Consider the following 23,672-nt stretch of genomic DNA (forward strand, 5'->3'; position numbering starts at 1 on the left):
GAACAAGTGGAGTTCACGGCCCTTTAAGAGTTAATTCGATGAGAATACAAGATCCTTTCAAACTTAGAGGGGAAAGGTATGGAATGTAGCCCAGCTCATGCCCAGAGTCTCAGGTGTCTTTTGTGTAATACGTGTACAATATTCCTACAGAACTAAGTATTGGTACTTCGAATTTTTTATACTAAAGTAAAAATTAATGTAGGTGGCATCACTTTGAGCACCTCTGAGTTAATAGAGCCACTTGTTTCATTTAGATTTTAGCAAGACATTTATATTTTGTTAACTAGCAATTTATTATTAAAACACACACTCAATAGTGAAGACGGTTCCAAGTATGCCATATGTGTTACTATACGGTAGGTTCTTCTTACTGGTCTTGTGGACGAGAGATACTGGTGTGGGACTCAGGAGATCTGGCTTCAATTTTCTGCTCTGCCACAGATTCCCTGCGTGACTGTGATCAAGCGGCTTAGGTCCTGATCCTGTAAGTGCTTGTGCATGTCAGGAGCCCCATTAACTTCAGTGGGGCTTCTCACATGTTGAAAGTTAAGAGTTTGCAGGGTTATGGCCTCAGTCACTCTGCCTCAGATCCCCATCTGTAAACCTGGGTTACTAGCACTTCCCTACCTCAGAGAGGTGTTGTGAGGGACCAATGTTATACCTGTGAGGTGCTCAGATCCTGTGGTGATGGGGCTGCATAGATATTGCAAAATGCGTGAGGAACTTGCAGGAGCCCATGTCTTAATAAAAGCACCTCTCATTTATCAACATAGTAGCTTGTAGAGTGTGCTGGGTGAGAACACACACACACACAAGCTTTGAAATGGAAGAACGCTGCACACACACACACACACACACACACGCTTTGAAATGGAAGAACGCTGCTTTTGGCTAATCTCCTTGCACAAATGAACCTTAAGTGCTTCTTTTCTTTCTCTTTCCGGTTTGCCAGGGGTCCGTACCACCAGCCCGCAATCCCCTTTTACAAGAGGAGCTATTAACTTCATGCCTCATGACTGATGAAGGGAAGGGTCCTTCCTTTCAAGTGTATTCTTTTGGCACCTTTGCGGTTTATAGCAAACCAGATGGCACTGCATGAAGGGATTCAGAGTACAGTAGCTGAGATCCTACACCTGGGACCAGATCCTTAGCTGCCGTACCTCAGCCTAGCCCCATTGCAGTCATTGAAGCTGCACTGATTTACACTAGCATTGAAAAAAAACACCCTCAGCAACCAGAGAATACTGTTTGCAGTGTTTTTATAGCTGTGTTGGTCCCAGGATATTAGAGACACAAGGCAGGTCAGGTAATATCCTTTATTGGACCAGCTGCTGTTGGTGGAAGCTTTTGAGTTTCACAGAGCTCTTCTTCAGCCTCCTTTGAGCGCCTCAAGTAATAATAGGAGTTCAAGATATCCAGTGACACCTGTAATCCCCTTTTTGTTACTCTTCCAAGAGCTCAGACTTCACTGGGAGGAGCAGCACTGATTTTCCTAAAGCAGCTCCAGAAACTAACTCCATCTTAAGATAGGTATTGAGTTCCCAGCAGCTCTGGCAATGAAATGCCCAGACCTCACTCCCTGGTGAGCTGGGCTACTGTTACTGAAGAGCTCTGTGAAGCTTGAAAACTTGTCTCTTCCATCAACAGAAGTTGGCAATAAAAGAACTGAGACTATGTCTGTACTGTATCAACATACCAAGAGAAGGTTAGTAGGTTAAGGTCTCATCTTCCTTCCTAAGTGGCAAACAGGTTAATAAAGTTTAAACGCAGTTTCCCTATTCATTTTTACAGCCCAACCTTTGAGTTCCTGTCTAAAGCTTTATCGCATGTGTACATGCTCCCTGGAGACATTAACACACATCCTATGCTAAGTGCTCCGCTTATCGGTTATGCTTAAGTTTCATTTGTTAAATGTGGTCTTCAAATCATTGCTATGCCGTGTTGCTTTATATAGCCCGACTGAATTCCAGGTAATCAAGCTGGAGGCCAGGAAAGCCAGGAAAACGAGTGTTCTTATGTTTGGGGGGAGAGGGAGGGCCTTGCAGAAGGGTTTAGAAATTAATGTTCACAGAGAGAAGTTGATTACTTAGCCCTGGATATTGTGTATTGCTTGCAGATAGAGCTTGCTCAAGCGTGTCATTCTAAGCAGTGTTTATTTGTATGACTGCAATCGTCCTTGCACCCAATTTCAAACGACGTAGTAAGTAATGCTTTTTGGCGTTGTGTCCTTTGGAGGGAACGTATTAAGAAATACAGAGCTGTTTACCGTATTGTAGAATTATTGCTGATGATAAAGCCAAACAGAAAGCTCACCCTGGAAGCTGAGGCATGCTTAGCACAGTGACCAGGGCCGGCTCCAGGCACCAGCTTACCAAGCAGGTGCTTGGGGCGGCCACTTCGGAGAGGGGCGGCACGTCCAGCTGTTCGGCGGCAATTCGGCGGACGGTCCCTCACTCCCGCTCGGAGCAAAGGACCTCCCGCTGAATTGCCGCCGCAGATCGCGATCGTGGCTTTTTTTGTTTTGTTTTGTTTTGTTTTTGTTTGTTTGGCTGCTTGGGGCGGCCAAAACCCTGGAGCCGGCCCTGACAGTGACAGTGCCCAAGACGTTCTAGAGGGTGAAAAGGATTGGTGTGTATGAAATGAGGGGTGGCGGTGGAAAAGGAGCAGATGCTCTTTTTGCACAATCAGCTAATTGGCACCTTTTTGGTCAGGTAGATTTACAGCTGAATTGTAACTTGTTTTCACATCAATTTGCTGACATGTGATAAGGTCATTGGTGTGGCCTGCTGCCCTGCAGCGGTAGCCCAGCTCACCAGGGAGTGAGGTCTGGGCATTGCATTGCCAGAGCTGCTGGGAACTCAATACCTAGCTTAAGATGGGGTTAGTTTCTGGAGCTGCTTTAGGAAAATCGGTGCTGCTGCTCCCAGTGAAGTCTGAGCTCTTGGAAGAGTAACAAAAAGGGGATTACAGGTGTCACTGGATATCTTGGACTCTTGTTATTACTTGAGGCTCTCAAGGGAGTTTGAGGAGTTGGCAGGTAGTGTAGCAAATCCTCTTCTGGCAGTTCACACCCCCACACGTCTACACATAGCTTATCCCTCCCCTCATGGAGAAAGTCATTCAAGTCAGGTTTCAGAGTAGCAGCCGGGTGAATCTGTATCCGCAAAAAGAACAGGAGTCCTTGTGGCACCTTAGAGACTAACAAATTTATTTGAGCATAAGCTTTCGTGGGCTACAGCCCACTTCATCGGATGCATGCAGTGGAAAATACAGTAGGAAGATATATATCTACACAGAGAACATGAAACAATGGGTGTTACCATACACACTCTAACAAGAGTGCCTGTTTCCCAATCAGTATTTTCTTGCCTCAGTGATTGTATGTAAAGCTGAAGGAAAATATGGATCGCAATATATTCTGATGATGCGTGTGTGATACTTCTGAAGTTAAACAATGCTGCTCAAACTCCCTTCAGCTAGACACCACGGTCAGGAAAAAATTAGCTTGTAGAACAGTTGCATCCCAAGAAGACACGTTCGAGGTTATTTCAAGCTAGAACATATTTGGGGTCGGGAAGGAATTTTCCTCCAGGGCAGATTGGCAGAGGCCCTGGGGTTTTTTCGCCTTCCTCTGCAGCGTGGGGCACGGGTCACTTGCTGGAAGATTCTCTGCACCTTGAAGTCTTTAAACCATGATTTGAGGACTTCAATGGCTCAGACACAGGTTTGATACAGGAGTGGGTGGGTGAGATTCTGTGGCCTGCGTTGTGCAGGAGGTCAGACTAGATGATCATAATGGTCCCTTCTGACCTTAAAGTCTATGATTCTATGAACACATGCACCACACTGTCTTGCTCTTGAAGTATGTGCTGCGCCTGTGACGTTATTGTATCCTGTGATTAGTGCTTGCTTTGACGTGTGGAGAGCTACTTTGCATTGCTATAGGATATGTGTTGCCCTGGCATTGGTCCATACTGTACACTGGATAGCCGCTGAGCAACTTGTGTAATGCAACTCTGTGAAGCTGCGCGCTGAAATAAAGACAGGTGAAGGAAGACAGAGACCAGGAGAGGGGGGAATCCTGGTATTTCCCTACATCCAGTGTGGGGTTTGCGATCGATGACATGGGATTACTTTCCAGACAACGGGGTCAGGGTTGAAGTCCCTGGAAGTTTGGGCAAGTTCAGTGGTGGGGATTGTAATGGGGCAAGTGCCTAAGGGGATACAAATCTCTCTTCTCCAAAATACTGAACTGCTGTGGCTGCTGCCGAGTCTCCAGTCGAGTACGGGGCGGGGTGGGGGTGGGGGGTGTCAGGTCATCCATGCTGTGGCACTGTGCCTCCTCCCTGAGCCCGCCAGCTCCATGGCAGCCTAGGAGCCATGCTACTGGGGACTCCCTCGGTCCACAGTGGCCCCTGGGGAGTGGGGACTCCGTGGGAAAGGTCATACGGCCTCAGGATCGGCCCAGTTCCACACAGAGAGGCTCTGCAGAGGTGCCTGGGCTTCTTTCTGTGTATGTGTGTGTGTGTGTGTGTGTGTGTGTGCGCGCATACGCCTGTGCACAGGGGATGTGCTCCATATGTGGGTTGGGGGGTGGCTGGGAATGCTCCAGGCCATAAATAGTCCCTCTGTTTACAAAAAACGGAACCTCTGGTAGCTAGAATCTGGCAGGAGTTGTGTGCTGGCTCCTTTGCTTTTGTGTGCCAGGACTAGCTGGTGCTGTGTGTATCGTTTGCAGACACTAAAGCTGGGACGGTAGCATTGTTGTCTGTTGTTAGTACATGATGCATTAAGGTTCAGCGACGTGGTTGCAAGGAAGGGCCATAGGTTTGTAGTTATGTGGTCTTGCTCAAGGGGAGGAGGGAGGGATAGCTCAGTGGTTTGAGCATTGGCCTGTTAAACCCAGGGTTATGAGTTCAATCCTTGAGGGGGCCACTTAGGGATCTGGGGCAAAATCAGTACTTGGTCCTGCTAGTGAAGGCAGGGGGCTGGACTCAATGACCTTTCAAGGTCCCTTCCAGTTCTAGGAGATAGGATATCTCCATTAATTTAATTTAATTTAAAAACTAAGATCAAGAAATGATCTAATGCTGCCTGCCCTGGACTGCACTTAATTCAATTTCTTTCAAATAAATCCTGTTCGGCTGACAAGGCCGCACATATTTGGCCATTGTCAACATAGTTCCCATATTTCTCATTGGTTTACATGTTTCGGAAATGTGGCTCTTGGCTCAGTTCCAGGATGTGCATGGGCTCGACGCTGCATTGTCAGCAGGAGTTCGCTGTCCCGCTGACCTTGGCAAGGCAGTGTTTCCAGACAGGAACATTGGCCTTGGTCCCAATAAAAAGCTGTTCGCCCAGTTGCTTGGGCTTTATTTTATGAAAATGGAAAGAGAACAGAGACGGTGGAAGCTCTCTTGTAATCGCTGCCACTGGGTCACTGTGCAGCGCCCACCTCTCGGTGTGCATCCGCTCCCCTCCCCTCTCAAACAAGGGAGGGGACTGTCTGATGGGAATACTCGGAGCGCGCCGCGCATGCGTCATGTGTGTTCTAGATTAGTCAGGGGGGTTGCACAGATGGGACTGGGAGCAGAATGTTACCCAAAGCTGGAGGAGCCCAGAAACCAAATAGGAGACAAAAAGGAGGTTTCTCCCTCTTGAAAACCTAGGCAGCACCAGTGGGTGCGAGCCCACCCCCTCCGCCTCCTACGTTTATATTTCAATGTGTTAATAACATCAGAAGAAATCGAATCCAGTGTGACCCAATGGCCACCTACACGAATGTGCGGCCTGAGCAGGGAGCATGAGGCAAGGATGAAGGAAACAGCAGGTTCACTCCAGAGAGGCCCCTCCGGAGCTTGGCAGCCAAGGAGCGTTCCTTTCAACACTGCTCTGTCTCCTTTGGTGAGGAAAGTAACTTTTGCTGCTGGTTGGTTTGTAGTTAATGAGACACAACAGAACAACCGACCTGCTGGTGTGAAGTTGATGTTGATGGCTAGGGCCTGCTCCTGCTCCCACTGAAACCAAAGGCAATGCTCCCATTGACCTCAGTAGACTAGGATTCAAGCCCTTAGCTTGTCATTTCTGATAGTGCGATTAGTGGAAAATTACCAGTCACTTGGGACTGGCGAGTGGCCAGAGAGAAAGGGGCACAAACAAGTCCTCTAGCTGTCAAAACACCGTCATCTGCTGCCATCAAAGCACTTCAGCAATAAATAGCAAGGGTCAAAGGGACCCCTGCTGCCTGATTGCCATGGAAACGCCACTGCCTTGAAGGCTTGCACCAATCAGAGAGGTTTGCCTACCTCTTCTGCACCCACCTAGTCGTGCCCCCTCCCTGTGGGCCCAGTCTGTGACCCAGAATAGAAGCAAAGAAGCCATAAGGGAAGCTGGGTCTGTCCCAGTTCCTGCACATGGCACTGAATTTCATGAGGCATAGGGATAAGGCAGGCGGTGCATCCAAAAACATGAATCAAAAGCCCAATCGCTGTTTTTTCAAAGGGTAACTGCAGCTAGGAAGGCCTGACACTACACTGCAGTAATAGAAGGCTGCAGCGCTCACCCCAGTACACCACAGTGATAGCAGCCAATGCATTTGCCTTGCACTGTTGCAGTTTCTTTGAATTGATGCACATTATGTGTAACCCTATCCTACTTGAATTGGTTCAGTAGATGACCTGTGGCAGAATGGGTACTGGGAGCGCTAATGTAAACTTCTAGTATTGGGTGCCTTTTTCTTCAAAGAGGTAATTTCAGAGTATGGTAAATTAGCAGGCTCAAAGCTTGAATCTCTTAAGGGTTTCTAGGGTGCCCACCACCATCGTATGTAAGGGCTTCCCAGGCAAAGTAGAGCTGCATAGTGGGGTCCCTAAGGGTCTGTCTACACCGCATATAGGAGCCAGCCTCCCAGCACAGGTCCAGGGACGTGCACTAGCAGGGGTCATGCTAGTGTGCTGTAGATGTTGCCTTGACATTGTGGCTTGGGCTGGAGCTCGGGCTGTCAAGCCCCTCCTTCCCCCTCCCCCTCTCCAGACCCAAGAGCCCAAGCTCCAACCCAAGCCATAGCGAGTGCGAGTCCTGCTAGCACCAGTCTGAGGACCCGGCCTGGGAGGCTTGCTCCTAGATGCGGTGTAGACATTCCCTAATGAATTTCATGGAGTCTCTCTTCCCTGGTAAGAACCTAGGAATAACCAGGCTGGATCAGACCTGGGGGCCATCGAATCCAGTATCCCATCTCCAGCAGGGCCCAGGTGCTGAGAGGAAGGTGCCAAACGCTCTGCCTCCCAGGTTAGGGCTCAGTTTAGGTCTTTAATTTAGGATCTGATCCATGTCAGGGCATATTTACAAGGAGGCGCCACTTGGGATGTACATCCATCATTTCCCTTTTCCCTCTGCTGTCTGTCTGGGGGATGGTGGCAAAGCTTTCTCAAAGAAGGGGATTTTGCCACAGGCCCTAAACCTGCTCAGGTTCTGAATCAGTTCAACTTCCTCTGTCCTCCCGCCACTAAGAACACTGTGTCTGGCCCTCACGTGTCTCCTAGGGCCTTTGAAAGAGGCATTGGCCCAGAGGGCATGGATGGAGCTGCAATGACTGACGTCCTGGCTGTGATGCCCGAGAAAGTGCCTTGACCTGCCTACACAGGCAGAGTGGGAACCACCACCAGAGAGGTTGCAGCACAAGGGTAATATGCTCCAGGTGGCTTTTCCAATGGAGGAGGCAAGCAGCCACATTTTGCAGTAGCTGGAGCCTGTGCGTTGCAGCCACATTCAGCCCCAGCTGGCGTGAGCTCTGGAAGGGATGAACATGTGCCCCGCAGTGGCCAGGTTCTTGCCTGGCAGGAAGGGGCAGTTTCCAAGGACGCTGGAGCTGGAAGACCATTTATGCACCGTTTACGCTACCTGGCCTTCCCGGTTTAGGGCTCAGTCCTGCAGATGCTGAGCCCCGTAGCCCTGATCCAGCGGAGCTCTTGCTTTAACCTCGGGTGTAGCATGTGCCAGAACGCTTTGCTGAATCGTGGCCAGAGTGAGCAGCACGCTGCAGGATCAAGTCCCCAGCCAAGAACTGAGCAGGCCCCGGAGGCTTTGCACCATAAGGTCGATGAGTGGCAGCTGCCTTTGATGGAAGCAGGGGAGGGAATGACGCCGCGTCCCAGCTCGTTCTGTGAAGCATTTCTCTCTTGCAGCTAGATTACAGGGGGCTTGTTTGGGTTTCATTTGAGCCGCCTGCTCTTCGCCTAGCTGCTTGGCTCTTGCAGGCATCACGACATCCTTGTGATGGTCGGTGGCAACTGTGGAAAGGCGAGATACAGCTGGGTGTAGCTGGCAGTGGAGTCCAGGCACCTGGCTCTCTGTGGACTGGTGGATAATAGAGGGGGAATAAGACAGGTCCCTGGAGACTCAGCAGAAGGCGCCTTCCTTTGGGGGGGAGGCTGAGCTGGGCATTGCACCAGAGTCTCAGGCGAGGGGCCTAGCCCCTGGGCCATCCGTACTTCCAAAGGGCTTCTGGAGCCCCATCCTGAGTAGTGTGGCTGAACTCCATTGGGGGGGTGGGGGTGGGGTTAGTGCCACGTGCTCGGGCGTAGCATTTTTCTGAGTATTTTTCCCCTGTAGCTCTTCATGACCCCTGAAAAGCCAGCAAGTGGGGAGCTGAAGAGGCAGAGAGAACAGACTTCGGCAACAACAGGAAGCAAGGACCATTTACGTTGTCTAATCTAATTCTGTTTTCCTGCCGCCCCCCTGCTTTAGGGCTATCAAGAGCCAATAATTGAATTTCCTCTTGGCGTTTTCTGTTGACAGGATTCAGCCTCATCTCTCTGTCCAGCTATTGCCAAGGAGGAAAGTTCTTGTTTACTTCACACTTTCATTACAGTAAGCTGAAAAAATGCTGCTGAGTGTAACTGAGGGAAGCAGCCCATCAGGATAAATTAGCACAGATTGTTTTACATCCCCATGGTCAGAAGACTAATTGTTTTGGAAGGAATTTTCACACCCACCCCTGCTGACCCTGGACACATGACTACAGGGAGTTGTGTCTCAGTGCAGATGCTTATATGCCATGGTGACAGAAACCTTCCCTGGCTCCTACCTGTGGATAAGTATAGGGAACAGGAACACAAGTTGTCCTTGGGGTATTGAGCAGGGACCCACCAGCCAGGGTTGGACATCTATGGTGGGTGATCCCTGACTCCCAGCCAAGGTGCAACTCAGCTGGCAAACGTTACTTCCAGTGGAAAATTCTACAGAGTCATGAGCGCATCACATCTGCCTCCTGCAAGTCTGGGGCCAGGGTCAAAATGTAAGCTAGCAGCCAGACTTCTATTGCTGGATCCCTGTAAAGACAGAGAGGAAGCAGTCACACGTTAGCAGAGCCATGTTGGTAGGAAGTTTCCTTTACTTTGGGGCAATTTCTCGCTCATTTTTTCTTCATGTTAAACCTAAGACCAATGCAGGGTGCAGTTGGAAACATACTCAAGTACCCCTTGCTCAAGTCCTCACTGAAATAATGACAGAGTCAGGAATTAACTCAGATCTCCTGACTCCTGCGTCTTAATGCCAGGCTACCTCTCACACATCCCAGCCAGCTCCTGGAGCGTGATATAAAACGTAGGAGGGGGCTGAGCAAGGTGTTTTTCTCTCTCACTTTTCACTGTTAAATTGTGAAGAACTCCTTGAATTCTTCAATTACCAGGTACAAGCTGTAGGAATCAATCTGTGTATGTTCGGTTTACTGTGAGTGAAGTACTCTTGTATGCAAGGACTGCCGGGCAGGCACAGCTGCGCTGACCTTTCTTTTATTGGCTTAAACTTAGTCCCCCCCCACCCCCCGGCTCCCCAAAGATCAAATATAAAACTGAAGTTTAAACACAGTTTTTGGATTCTGCTCCCACTGGCAAAATTCAAATTTTGGAGCAGAGGCAAGCAGTGGCAGATTAGCCACATGGCGGTGCACAGGGGCCCCGGGCGGGTGCGGGGCGGGGAAGCCCCCATGCCCCCTGACCCCATCCCTGGCAGAAGCTGTGGGATAGGGGAAGCCCCACAGAGCACCCCCCCTCCCGACTCTGGTTCCCTGCAAAAGTGGGAGGGGGGGGGGTGGCAGAGGCAGCCCCAGCACTAGGGTGACCAGATGTCCCAATTTTATAGGGACAGTCCCGATATTTGGGGCTTTGTCTTATATAGGTGCCTATTACCCCCCACCCCCTGTCCCGATTTTTCACACTTGCTGTCTGGTCACCCTACCCAGCACCCGGACCCCTCCTGCAGCCCTAGGCCTGGAGGAGCTCTCACTCCCTGCTGTGCCCCGGGGCTGTGGCATGGGGACAGAGCTTTTCCAGGCTTGGGGCTGCAGTGGGGTGGGGAGGGGGAGTGTAGAAAAGAGCAAACGGGTTGTGGGGTGGGCAGAATGGGGGTGGGGGGGACCCTGCATGGAACAGGGACCAGGCCCCGGTGAAGGGGCATAAAGGGTGGAGCCACAGGTGGAAGGGGCGGAATGGAGGCGGGACTGCAGGTGGAAGGGTCCCCCCCCACTTGCTCTGGCCCAGTGCCCCAGGAAATCTTAATCTGCCCCTGTGTGCAAGCCCATCAGTAACAATGGAGGGGGTGTCAGTGGCTCCTTGATGCAGTAGGGCACATTGGCCTGCTTGTGAAGGGATCACACGTCTCACAGGCAGGGTATGAGATGCCCTCTGGTGGCAACAGAGGGTAAGTGTGCCAGTGTTCCCTCAAGAACCCTGTAGCTGTGATAGGAATAAAGTGTGTGTGTGTGTTGTTCCTGAGTCGCAAGACCTTACCATGACTGCATAAATACACGTGCACACACCTACACAATTTTACAACCTGCCATCACCAGGGAGGCAGATGATGTCAGTGAACCTGGCTGTGGCCCAAAGGGACAGGCAAGGGAAAAGCGGTGACGATATAGCGGCAGCTCTGAGTCTACAGCGTCCTGCATCTGTGAAGGGGCTCGTGCAGACTTTGCAGCAATCATTGCTGTTAGAAACCCGGTTCCACATTGTAGCACATAACAAACATTGTCTTTTTCATACTGCGGCTGAGTGTGTGCACTGCATTACTGCTGGCTGCACGGCTCAGCGAAGCTTTTGCTTGTGATGATGGGTGTGTAAGAAACATTGGGGGTGTGGTTTAAGTATCCGTTGAGTATATTGCACTAGCACTGCACAATACTGACGGCCTGTTGCCTGTTGTGGTGGGGGTGGGAGGAGGCTGTGAGCCAGGCGCGAGGCCCTGTAATGCGTTGCCGTGAGCCAGCTACTTGGCAAAGCCCAACCATGACCCGCTGCTGGTTGAAGATGCTCCCAAACCTGTCTATTTTGTGCTGTCTAGGTTAGGTTTTATTTAGAGCAGCTGGCCCCCGACATGAACAGCTCTGTGCCACCTGCCATTAAATGCCCTGGAAGAACTTTGCTGGTGGTGAAATTACTGCTGTATCACATGCTTCGCCTTGCTGGCAGGCGGCCCCTGGCAACACAAGTCCTGCTGTCACATGAAGGTGTGTCACGGAGAGGCAGGCAGCCGGGGGTCCAGCGCTAGGGCAGGAGCATCTGACGTGTGTTGGACTGGCGCTGTGAGTACAATTTACTCTCCTTTCTCCCTGCAGGGCCCAGCAGTTACACCGTGGGCACCATGTCGGAGCGCTTTGATTGCCACTACTGCCGCGACCCGCTGCATGGGAAGAAGTATGTGCAGAAGGAGGGCCGCCACTGCTGCGTGAAGTGCTTTGAAAAATTCTGTGCCAACACCTGTATCGAGTGCAAGAAACCCATTGGCGCTGACTCCAAGGTACAGTGGGCTGCTGCCCACATGACCCCTATGGCAATACAGTCCCAAAGTAGTGGCCAGTGGCTTCCAACTGGATTGTGGTGTGGGGCGGGCACTGTCCTGGGGACAGCTGGCAGGCAGTTTGACTGTCCCCATTTGACTTTTTTTTCCACTGACTTTTTAAAATAAAGTGGGGGAGGGGTGTTTGGAAGCCGTGGCTTGGCAAGGGTCAGTGCTAGTGGCAGGAGGAACGGCGTTGGTCGTGCAGACATCACTGTATGGTGCAGGAACGCCTTCAGAGGCTCAGGACCGGAGCTGATGGAAGGCACTTGGAGAACAATGCCGGGGAGGCTGTTCCCAGCGCAAGGGGTGGATTGAAAGAAGGGACCAGCCTAGGAGTGGGCAAAGGGAGCAGCATGGGGAGGAGGGAGGAGAGTTGGTGGGGCAGACTTGATCGATCCTTTTGGATAGAGTGGGGAAGAGAGGCTAGGTACACGGCGTGTAACGTGAGTGGGCCTGGAGAAAGAGGGTCAGGCTTCTGGAGGGACAGCGTAGGTGGCGCTAGATGCCCCAGGGCTAGAAGATCCGTTAACATCAGGCTGAAAGTCCATTCCCCACACCCAACTTTCAGCTGTAGTTTCCTGTTCTTGCCTGAAATTTTTATTTGAAAAACTGTTATGGGGCATGTGTTCAGCATGTGTCAATCAGCTCTGGCCTTCTGCTGCCACTTTGGGGATGCTTTCTGGGCAATCCAAGGTTCTAGTAAGATGGGCTTGGGCTAAATGTAACTTTCTTTGGTACGTGTGTGTGCAGTGAAAAGGGGCAAAACTGCACAACAGATACTTTCCCCACATTCAGCCCAGGCAAAATGTCACCATTTGCCCAGCAACAACTATTGCTGGGGTTTGCACAGAATAACCTTGTGTTAGCAAGGAAGATTAGCTGCCCACATTCCTCTTTAAGGCAGTGCCAGTAAATCAAATACTTTTCTGTGATTTAGGCCTCGTTTAGAATTTTACTAAGAGGGAAAGTCCAGCTCCCCTCAGACTGCAGGGAGCCTGGTGACTGACAGCAAAGGCCCACGCACTGGGTTTGAAACACCTTCCCTCACTGGAACCTAGCTTCAACGTGTGCCAGGCCCCACTCGGTGCATCAGAGAGAAATAGGTGAAGTACTGTGCAGTCTACCCCATGTGGACCTTCCAAATGAGAACTTAAAAACCAAGCGCCTATATATTATGAGGGCTATTAAAGAATCCAATGTTATCCTGGTGTCCATGACCAATATTTCTTGTTCTTCCACTGGTGTGCTGTTTGGTGGCTGGTTGGCTTCTGTCCTCCACCCCAGAGCTGGCTGTGGGCTAGACACGTGCGTGTGTTGGTAGATAAAGTGGGGACATATTTGGAGTGAAAACGTGCGACAGTATTGTGAAATCTTGTCATTAGAACGTTCGTGCTTTAGGAGATGCGGGCAGTTTATGGCACGGTACAATGATGCATTTTTGTTCTTGTTGTTCCTAGGAGCTGCATTTCAAAAACCGTTACTGGCACGATAACTGCTTCCGCTGCTTTAAGTGCTACACGTCTCTGGTTAGCGAGCCCTTCATGCTAAAGGAAAACAATAAAGTTTGGTGTAGCAGCTGCAGCGCCACTGAGGGTGCCAACAAATGCAAAGGCTGCTTCAAAGCTATTATTGCAGGTACTGCTGCTAGCTACCCAGCTTGGTGTATAGTCCAAATCGAGGGTAAACAGATGGCCTGATTTTTGTAGAGGCAGTCCTGATATCTGGGGCTTTGTCTTATACAGAGACCTATTACCCCCACCTCCCATAGGCGCCGACTCCGGGGGTGCTCCGGGGCAGCTCTGCACCCACCGGCAGCTCCCCGATCCACCCCTCGCCCCAGCTCGCCTCCGCTCTGCCTCCTCCCCTGAGCGCGCCGCCGCGTCCTGCTTCTCCCCCTCCCTCCCAGCGCTTGCGCCACAAAACAACTGTTTCGCGTGGCAAGCGCTGGGAGGGAAGGGGGAGGAGAAGGAACGCGGCACGCTCGGGGAAGGGGGGGATCCAATAGGGGCATGGAGGGGGCGGGAGCACCCACTGATGCCAAGGAAAGTTGGCGCCTGTGCCACCTCCTATCCCAATTTTCACACTTGTTAGCTGGTCACCTTATCTAACTCTGACTAGGGGTCCTATCCAGCACAAGCCACGGAAGGCAGCAGCTAATGGCCGTGCACCAGGCTGACTTGCTCAGGAAGATGGACCTGCTCCTGAAAACAGAGAGAACCATGTCGTGGCCTAACCCCCCAGTCAGGAGCTATGCAAGCCAGTGCTCAAGGGGCAGGGTGACTGGCACGTGCCTAGCTAGTTCCAGCTTTACACGGTCTAATTAAAAATAAGCCCTTGCCTTTTTCTGTCTGTGATTTAGCCTTGTGCTTATACTTTCCCTAGCACTTGGTTTTTAATCCTGGTCCCTTAAAAACGACAATGGCTCCCTGGAGGAGCGCACCAGAGCCAGGATTTTGGCAAGCCCTCAGCTTCCATTTAGGCAGCAGAACCAGAGCCCACATTTTCACGAGCTCAGCCTGGTTGATGCTGAACTTTGCTGGCCATAAGTGTCCCAATTGGCATTGTGGCGCCCCACCCCTGCCACTTCCTGCACCTCCCATTGGCCGAGAGCGGCGAACCGCGGCCACCGGGAGCTGTGCCTGAGGATAGTCAATGTAAATAAAATGTCTCGCGGCCCGCCGGCGAATTACCCTGAAAGCACTAATAGTGACCCACGTGGGCTGCACAAATTGCTTTCTGTTGCAGGAGACCAAAATGTTGAATACAAGAAGTCATTCTGGCACAAGGAATGCTTCACCTGCAGCCAGTGCAAGCAAGTGATAGGAACCGGCAGCTTCTTCCCCAAAGGAGAGGAGATCTTCTGTGTCTCTTGCCACGAACATAAGTTTGCCAAGCTGTGTGTTAAGTGCAAGAATGTAAGTCATCATGCAGTTCTTGGGTTGGGAAGGGGCCCTTTGCCTACGGGAGCATTGAGTTGAGCAGAGGAGCAGGAGAACGAGCTGGACTAACCTTAACCTTTTTTTTTTTAACTGAGAAAATCATCAGATTGAGCAAAGATTTCACTGCAGTTGTCATAGTTTTTCCAGACGCCAGTATTTAAGCAAAGGCATTTGGGCTTAGTCTCTTGACTCCTTCATCAAAAGGAAAGCTTCCCTGCCTAATGAATAAAGCAAAGCAAACAACATCCTCACTTCCACTGCTAAAAAGTGGACAGCTGTTGCTTGCTGATGCATTTTACTGGAATCATTAGTGCAAAGCTAGTGCTGTAAAATATCTGTAACACTAACGGCTGAGAAAATTTCCTGGATGTTCCTGGCTGATCAGAGTTCAGCACAGAGAAACTCAGCCAGCTTTGTGCTGGTGTCTTTTAGGCAAAAACCTCTCAAAAGAAGGGAAATCCCTCTGTCGCTGTTTGAGGACAGGGGAACCCAACCCCACATGAGACCTAACCGTAGCAAGCTCCTTCACCCCAGTTCTGAAACACAGCTGTCCTACCTGTAATGATTTGCAGTGATGGTTACAGCATAACGCTTCCCTTACGTTCATTTCTGCCCTAGGCCATCACTTCTGGAGGAATCACTTACCAGGAGCAGCCTTGGCATTCAGAGTGCTTCATCTGTACTGGCTGCTCAAAGCAGATTGGTGGGAAACGCTTCACTGCTGTGGAGGATCAGTTCTACTGTGTTGATTGCTACAAGACATTTGTTGCCAAGAAGTGTGCTGGCTGCAAGAACCCCATTACAGGTAGGTTGGTCAGTTAGTGCATACGGAGACTCAGCAAAGGCAGTGTTGTTTTATCCCGCCCTTCCTGCCTCTTAAGGATTTGTCCAGGCTCTTTCTCACCCCTTCACCCTGACCACCCCCAGGGCAGTCTCCAGAAGAATAGGCTTAAAATAGACAGAAGCAGGTGGCCTTCATTTGGGCTAAAAGTGGTGTAATAAATTATAGTAAGAAAACAGGAGGCAGGTAGGTGGATACAATGTGTGTGATGTAGAACATCAGCAAGAAACCAAACTGTAACACCTGTTTTAAGTAACAAGTGACCTAGACCTGCAGAACTGGAACACGATGCTAGTTTGCTTCCTTGTGGCTAACTGGATACAGGAATGAAGTGGAAAGCAGGGGGTGATTTTTGGACCTATCAGAGCATTCTTATAGCAGGCATGGGATTTGATAGTTCATAGATCTAAAAAAATCCATAGAAAGGAATAGAACTTAGTAGAAAATAACTATTTCCCTAAAGCCACCACCTTATCTTCCAAATCCCTCCTCAGCTCCCCTCTCCCACACGACACGTACAAAACCGCAGTCTGAGAATGGCAATGCAGGGAGCAAGCTGTGTACATTTTTAGCCAGGCAGTAGCTCTGATCCCAGCCTGCTATATTTCTACCATCTCCCTCACTGCACCTGCTCGTTTGCCTTATCCACCGGTTATGTCTGGTCACTTGCAAACTCTGGGGCAGGGACTGTCTTGAATACATTGTACAGCACCTAGCACGATGGGGCCCACTCTGATGGAGGCCTTAAGACTTGTTCATAAGCAGAACATAAGTCAGAGTATTAGAACTGGGTAAATTGAGCTGCAATTCCTTTGTATGTGCTGGTTCTGAGCTCCCAGCAGCCTCAGTTAGCAGGATAATTGATGCCTGAGTTTGGGAAGGTGGGTTAAATACTAAGCCAGCTGAGGGGGATCACAGTTAAGGTCCCCAAATTCCTTAAGTTTAAATTAAGCAGGGGGCATTATGCATGCACATTACTCCTGAGGGAATTCTGGGTCACTGTGCTTGCACAGAATTCATGGCCCCCACAGATTTCTTTGCTTCCCTGCAGAAAAATGACTTCTGACAGGGAAGCTGCAAGAGCAGTCATGTACCCCGCCTCCCTGGTTTGGGCACCCAGAGCAGCTGGTAGAGATGTAAATCACCAGCGGGGGGGGAGGGCTGGGCAGTCGTGCACGTGAGACAGACACTCTGTCCCTCTTGCTTGCTATTGTGGTACACTTGGCGTGGAGGGGCAGGACTTTGGGGTGTTTCTAAAGATGTAGGTGTGGGTCACGCTCTGTTCCCTCAGGCACAGCAGAATGTAGCAGCCTGCTTGCTTAGTGAATTCCCCCAGGAGTATAAAACAGGTGTACAAATGTTAAGGCTCCTTTACATTGCCAGAGTGGTGTAAAGGACCATATGGCCTTATAAATGATTATTGGTGCTTTAGTGATTAGAACTGGTCTCCATGAACTGTTTACTACTGACCTTTCTGGAGCTAGTCAGTAGCCAATATAAATTGTGAGTTTGAGTCCCCAACCCTCACTTGCTCTTCAGTTGCCTATGATGTAACACTGAGCATATGGCTGCATATATTTGTTGACTAATAACTAGAAGTAAAGGGTCAATACTAGCTACATTACTATTAGACAAAGGGGGTTTGGTGATTTCCTCCAATGCTCCCCACTCCCATTCTCCATCCCTTGTATGGTAGTTTAAATAAATTAGCAAAATAATTGAAACCAGCTTGATTATATTATGTTATTTTGACAAAATATGCAGAATTTTAAAATATTGTGCGTAGAATTTTTTATTTTTTTGTGCAGAATTCCGGCAGGAGTAGCACATGTATTAAAAGCTGTTTTACAGGGAGATTGGAAAGAGCTGGAGGAAGGCTGGGTTTAGAGGGAAGGACCCACAGAAGAAAAGGCTTTTCACTGCAGGATTGGCAAAATTGGACAGGAGACCAGTGCTAGAGGAGGTGGGACTAAGCCACTCAGGATCTGATTCTGATCTTGCCTCAAGTGGAGTCCTACAAGGCTCTAAGTGGTCTGGGAAACCCCTCTGGGAGAAGAGGATTCTTTTTTCTTTTCTTTTTTAAATTTTGAAACAAACCAGGTTTAAAAATGGAAGTTGTCAGGACAATGTGGGCAGTGAGGTGCTGCTGAAACTTAAAGGGGCCTGATTGCACCAAAAGAGCTGCATTCCAACTGCTGGGGTTTTCACCAGTCCTTTACCAGCAGAGTTTGAAATGGTTTGCTGGGGTAGACAAGACAGAGCAGAGCAGGGCAGGGCATCTGGGACCAAGTCCAGCTCTTAATAGGTCTGGCTGATTTTATACAGGTGAGGGAACATTGTTCTTTCTTGGAAAGCAACCAACTACTCTATTCTCTCTAAGTCACTAAACGTTAAGAACAAGTTACTTTCTATTGAAAGGAATGTTATTAATTACATTCTGTAATAACTCCCTCTATCTTTCTAAATAGGATTTGGAAAAGGATCCACTGTGGTCAGCCATGAAGGCCAATCCTGGCATGATTATTGTTTCAAGTGTACCAAGTGTTCCCGTCCTTTGGCTAACAGGCGCTTTGTCTATCATAATGAGCAAATTTACTGCGCTGACTGTCCCCATAGATTGTAAGGAGCAGCCTCAGCCTTTGCTGTAAAATGGATTGGAGCCTTGCTCTTGTATTTGAGCTGCTTCAGAAAGGCCTGCTAGAGGCACTTGCATATTAAACCCTGCCTTCTTCCATTTTACAGAATGGTTCAGACCTCCAGGCCCAACATATTGCAGCTTGTTTGATTTTAGATTTTAAGGTTCTGCAATAACAAAACTTACTCAGCTGCAAAACTAACTTTGCTTTCATGACAACCATTAACACAAAAGCTTGAGGTGCCAGAATTTTAGGTCCCTAAATATTGCCTCTTCTGCATGATGAGTAGCACAAAGTAAAACAAAAGCTGATTTTATAACTTAAGTTGAAGTTTGACACTTAATGAAGTGGTTTTTGACAAGGAACAAACCAACCTCTGCACCCACTAAAACAAAAACCCCAAAACCATCAGTAAGGAGATGTAAAGATCACACCCAGGATCATAGATATGGTGCTTCGTAATTATACATTCATGAGTACTTTATATACAGACATTAAATGCCTTTGCTTATACTACCATATAAAGCAAGTTACCGCAAGTATATGGTGTGGCTTTGTTTATAATGTTTTGCTATTGTGGTTTAGCTAGGGAGAATGCTAAAACAGATTTATGGCAATTTTAACGTAAGGTTTAGTCCTGAGTTTAAATTGGCTTGTCGGAGGGTTTTGCTTACCAGCTTTTTTACTTTAATTATACTGTCTACACCTGGTTTACTAATTCACCACCTTCAAGAAGTTATTCTTTGAAGCATAACATACAATGAATGTATATGCATTTTTCAAACATGGTAGGAAAGCTCTCCTCCCATGCCAACATGTTATTTTAAGATCTAATAAAAATTGGATTAATGCTTGTTTGGATTCATGAACTCCGGACAATTGTTTCTCTTCACTGGTTTTTGTAGGAAACAAATATCAAGGAGTGTGTGTCAAAGTCACTAAGACCCCCCTGCCCCCCATTACACTGCAAAACTGAACTTGTTTTGAGGACCCCTCCTTTCCTCACTGCAGTTAACACTGAGGTGCCAACACCTTCACTGCCAAGAGCGTATTTAAATGTACCCGTGGCCAACATAGAGTTACTGGAAAATTAACCTCAAATTGGTGTCTGTCCCTCTGAAATCCCTCTTCCAGATGTAATCGATTTTTAAATAAACGGAGCAGCCTGAGCAACATTAAGCTATCTCAGCTCCCTGAATTCCCATTGTGATTCAGGGCAGGGACAGGGGGATAGAAGGAGACGAACAAACACAAGGTTTTGAGGATGACTGCTACAGTGGGGAGATGGAGGGAGCTGAGCAGTGCCTCAAACACACAGGGATGGGGTATGACTATTCCCTCCTCTGCTGGAGTCCAAAAGAATACTTTGTTGTTCTCGATGCTCTGCTACAGGACCTTATTCAAAGCTCAAACCATTGCCTTGTATTGAGCAGCGTAATCAGTGTTAGCAGAGGCAAGGTAAACCGGAGCACAATTACAGTTTCTTCAGACCTCCAAAAACCATGGAAATTAAGAGAGCCATTCTACAGCCCCTTTGATCTTTGAACAAAACGAAAGACCTATGGACCTGAAATACTCAATTTCTTGAAACTTTTTTCAATTTCACAGCAGCGATAAGGCTCACTGAACTTTATGATGAAAGACAAGAGTCACCTCAGAATTTACCAGATTAATGTAGAGGCCAGAATTTAACAGTCTAATAAAAAGAAAATATAAGCTGTGTTGCACTACAAAGTGACTCTAAACAATACTGAAGATGGGTTTTTGTGACAGGATTTATACTTGGAGAAAGGAAAGAGTGTCAAGTTTAACAGTGACAAGGTACGATTTTATCTTCTCCAAATCCTATCGTTTGGCACTTCATTAAAGGAAATGATTTATCCTCTTGGTAATTAAACTGGTGTTAATTTGTAAGATGCCATTATTCATCCAGGTAATGATCAATGGACCTCAGACATTCAGACTAGTAATAGTTTAGGGCAAGGGAGTTGCTGATAATCACTTACCTATGAGACTTCTAGTCTGTCAATGTTAGTTTTTACTTAAAATGGCAGAAAAACGTAATGGCAGGACTATCCCCTTGTATATTTTAATTCTACATCGCAGAATAGCTCCAGCCACCAATATTGGAAGTCGCAAGAACCATGATTAAGTAAAAAATATTCAGTTCCAATAACTGCTTTTCCCTATCGATTCGTGTGAAAAAACACGCTTGAGTTGAGTGCATTAACAGGAAGCATGTGAAAGTATAATTAGCATTAGGGCATCACATCTTCCAACCCTCCTACAAACTAAGAATTCTCATAGATTGTTGAAGAAACTACAATGCTAATTGAAACTAAGTCACTTTGGCAAGTTCTTTGCTTCTTCCTTATGGCAGTGGCCCCCAAACTTTACCTTGCGCCCCCCTCACCTCCACCCCCACCCCACAGAGACAGGGCCGGGAGCAGGGCCATGGCTCGGGGGAGGACATGAACAGGGGGTAAGGGAATTGAGGCTGGGACCACAGCTGGGGGAGGGACCAGGAGCAGAGCCAAGGCCAGGCCCAGAAGTGGAGCTGGGTGGTGCTCCCTCCCCAGCCCCTGTGGGGGCTGGCCCAGGCCCCAGCCGCACCCCCCCACACTTTGGGAACTTCTGCCTTATGGAGTAGATACCAACTATAACTAATATACTAAAAAGTATAACAAGATGAAGACTGTCGATCTGATGCAATACAAGAGCATTTAACAAACCGAGGTTACTCAAACTACTGTGTGTGTGTGTATATATATCTATATCTATCTATCTCACAGCCATTTGGAAAAGCAAGCTGTATTGTCCAGTAATGTTCCCAGCAGTCACTGCTTTCCTGTACTGAGTATAAAGTGCTGCAAAAAAGGAAGTCAGAAGGTAAGTCACTGGCTTCCATGAACTTATTCTTAGCTTTTTTAAGCATCAATAGTTTTGTACATGTGCCTTTCCAGCACCTAGCACAAGAGGCCCACCAGGACTACCCAATACAAAGACTCTAACCATTCACATTTTATTTTAATAGCAACACTTAATTTATGGAGTCGATTGTATATTAGAGTGGTTGTTTTGGTCAACATTTGACTGCATCTCCAGGCAAAGCAGTAGGGAAAAGTTTTGAGAGCCCTAGTAACCTAATGTTCAGTACTGCAAAAACCAACACATTGTTCAACTGCAAAGTTTATTTAACAGTGCACACATATTTACATACAGCTGTCACAGAGCATTCAACAAATAACATCGGCACAGAAAAAAATATCAGCATCTTGTTTGTTAGAATGATTGTCTCTGCCAGAAACAGCTATTATACAAAAATACATTTTTCTTTTTACCTAAGGCACTGCTCTAAGTCTAAAACAGTTCTACGATACTTGGAATAGCAAAGGGTTGAGAAAGAAGGAAGGATGAGGGTTTCCTGTTTTAACCGTGGTGTCAAGAAAGGAACACATTTAGATCCAGCAAGAACGTTTGCATTTTAACACTGAAAACGCAGCTGCCATTCAGATGATTAATTGGTACTGAAGTGTCAGCTAAGGATTTAAGCAGGGTTTGAGAAAGCAATTCTTTAAAGAAATTATTATCCCGTATCTCTTACAAAGGCATACGAACAGGACTGCACTTACACTTTTTTGTAGCAGCCATTTGCAAAAGATACTCAGTTAATCTCTTCCTGCTGTAAAAAGCAAGTAACTGTAGATTAAATTACTTAATGCAGCCTTTAGGAAAGGGAATACATATGCTATTTGCAGTCATTGTTATAAAGCTAGCACAGGAACACACAGAATAATTAACATGAACAAAAACCAGGACTTGAATGGCCTAATACTGTTATGTACACAACATAATACTTACATGAGTGTAGATAAACTTAAATATGTAATTCAAATGAAAACATTTTAAAAAGCATGACAAATGTTAAACTGCACTATAACAAACACGTTTAGGTACTCAACATTTTCGCAGTGTATATTAGTGCATACATACTTGTGTATATTGTAAAATTTTAGGACGTTCCAGTAACATTAAAATGTATGAATGATTGTACAATACTGTATTTTGAAGCTACTAATATTTTCATATTAGAAATAATCCAAAACAGTTTCTTAACCCAGTGTTGGATCAAAGAGATAACTGACCAATTTAGCTTTTCTTAAATATCCTATTAGTATCACCAACTGTACAGAGATGTTACAGGAAAATAACAGATGGGATTTGGTTTTAATATGCATGGAATGCATAATTTTTATTTTAAATTTGCAAACTGCCACTTCAAAAACATGCAAAAATATTTGTCAGTGGCCAGCTGGTAAATTTCCAATGGCACACAGGGACTGTACATCACACTAATATGAAAATAAAAGGACCCGGAGACAGGTTAGCGGAGATTTTGTAAAAGGAGAACAAGTGATATTTAACAAGGAAAGCTTGTCAAACAGTCCGCTAAACAAATGGAAAAGGAGCAGCAGCAAGGAAGGCTCCCTGAAAGTTTTCAAGGTGCAAATTTAGAAGTTTATTATCCCTTCCCTGCTGGTCTTTTTTGCAAGCTTGAAGACAGGTAAAGGTTAACAAGCAGCTTTTCAAAACAAGGCCTTCGGTACTTGATAAAACACTGGATTACTGAAGTGCAATCAGGTTATTTCCAGGACTCTAGTGTTCACAGTTCTGTCCAAAGAGCAAAGAAGAGGTGGTTAATGTTCTCATGCTGTGCAATATGTACTGCATACAAGACGCCAAGTACATCTAAGTATGTAAATATATTAGTTTGTAAAATTATGTACATACCTGCTACATCACACTACCTCAAAACATATGTAGCTGAACAAGGCCCAAAGCCCAGCCCAGAGACTATGGTTTCTCTAATTAAATATACTCTTCTTCTGTTTAACTGCGTTTGTTATTAACAGGCTCAAAATACGGTCATTCTATTTAGACTAACTTTCAAAATGCAGTAAGAATCTGGGGTGAACATTTCAACCCTCACTGGTGTCTATGGAAGGAGGTGTGAAAGCACCCAAGCCTGAAGTCCTCCTATTACCCACAGAAGCAATATAGCACTGCCACGGTGTACCTAGCTACTGTATCTGAACTCCAATCTGGAAGGACCATAGCAGGAGCAAGCCCTTCGCTCCATTTCCATGGCCCAGTCACAGTCTTTGGCCTTTCACCTAAGTGGTAACAAGGGTGCACACTGCAACGGCATATATGGGACAAGTACATGAAACACACACACACAAACACGGACATCTATCCTCTGGGAACTGGACAGAGCAGGCAGCTGTCAGGAGTTTGGAAACGTTAAATGCTCTAAATTATGTCATGTCTGAAGAGATGACTCGGGTAGTGTAACCATCCCATTTCCACTACACAGCTTCTCCATTTAGATAGAACACCTGTCCACATGAGTCCTTG

The 23,672-nt window shown here is 47.5% G+C and overlaps 1 protein-coding gene across 1 annotated transcript; it reads left to right on the forward strand.

Moving 5' to 3' along the window:
- The first annotated feature begins 11,640 nt into the window (after window positions 1-11,640).
- FHL1 (four and a half LIM domains 1) lies at window positions 11,641-18,241 on the forward strand. The gene is made up of 5 exons (XM_065410888.1): window positions 11,641-11,796; window positions 13,296-13,473; window positions 14,584-14,753; window positions 15,396-15,582; window positions 18,087-18,241. Exons 1-5 carry the CDS (start codon window positions 11,641-11,643, stop codon window positions 18,239-18,241), a joined length of 846 nt encoding a protein of 281 aa, XP_065266960.1.
- The last annotated feature ends 5,431 nt before the right edge of the window (window positions 18,242-23,672 follow it).

Source organism: Emys orbicularis, chromosome 9, assembly GCF_028017835.1.
Source record: "Emys orbicularis isolate rEmyOrb1 chromosome 9, rEmyOrb1.hap1, whole genome shotgun sequence".
Classification (NCBI taxonomy): domain Eukaryota; kingdom Metazoa; phylum Chordata; order Testudines; family Emydidae; genus Emys; species Emys orbicularis.

What these genes read in the sequence shown, in the direction of transcription:
- FHL1 (XM_065410888.1), top strand. Translation starts at nt 11,641, where the DNA reads ATGTCGGAGCGCTTTGATTGCCACTACTGCCGCGACCCGCTGCATGGG. An exon ending in TGTGTGTTAAGTGCAAGAAT is followed by an intron (nt 14,754 to 15,395) that starts GTAAGTCATCAT and finishes TTTCTGCCCTAG; the next exon opens with GCCATCACTTCTGGAGGAAT. An exon ending in CTGCAAGAACCCCATTACAG is followed by an intron (nt 15,583 to 18,086) that starts GTAGGTTGGTCA and finishes CTTTCTAAATAG; the next exon opens with GATTTGGAAAAGGATCCACT.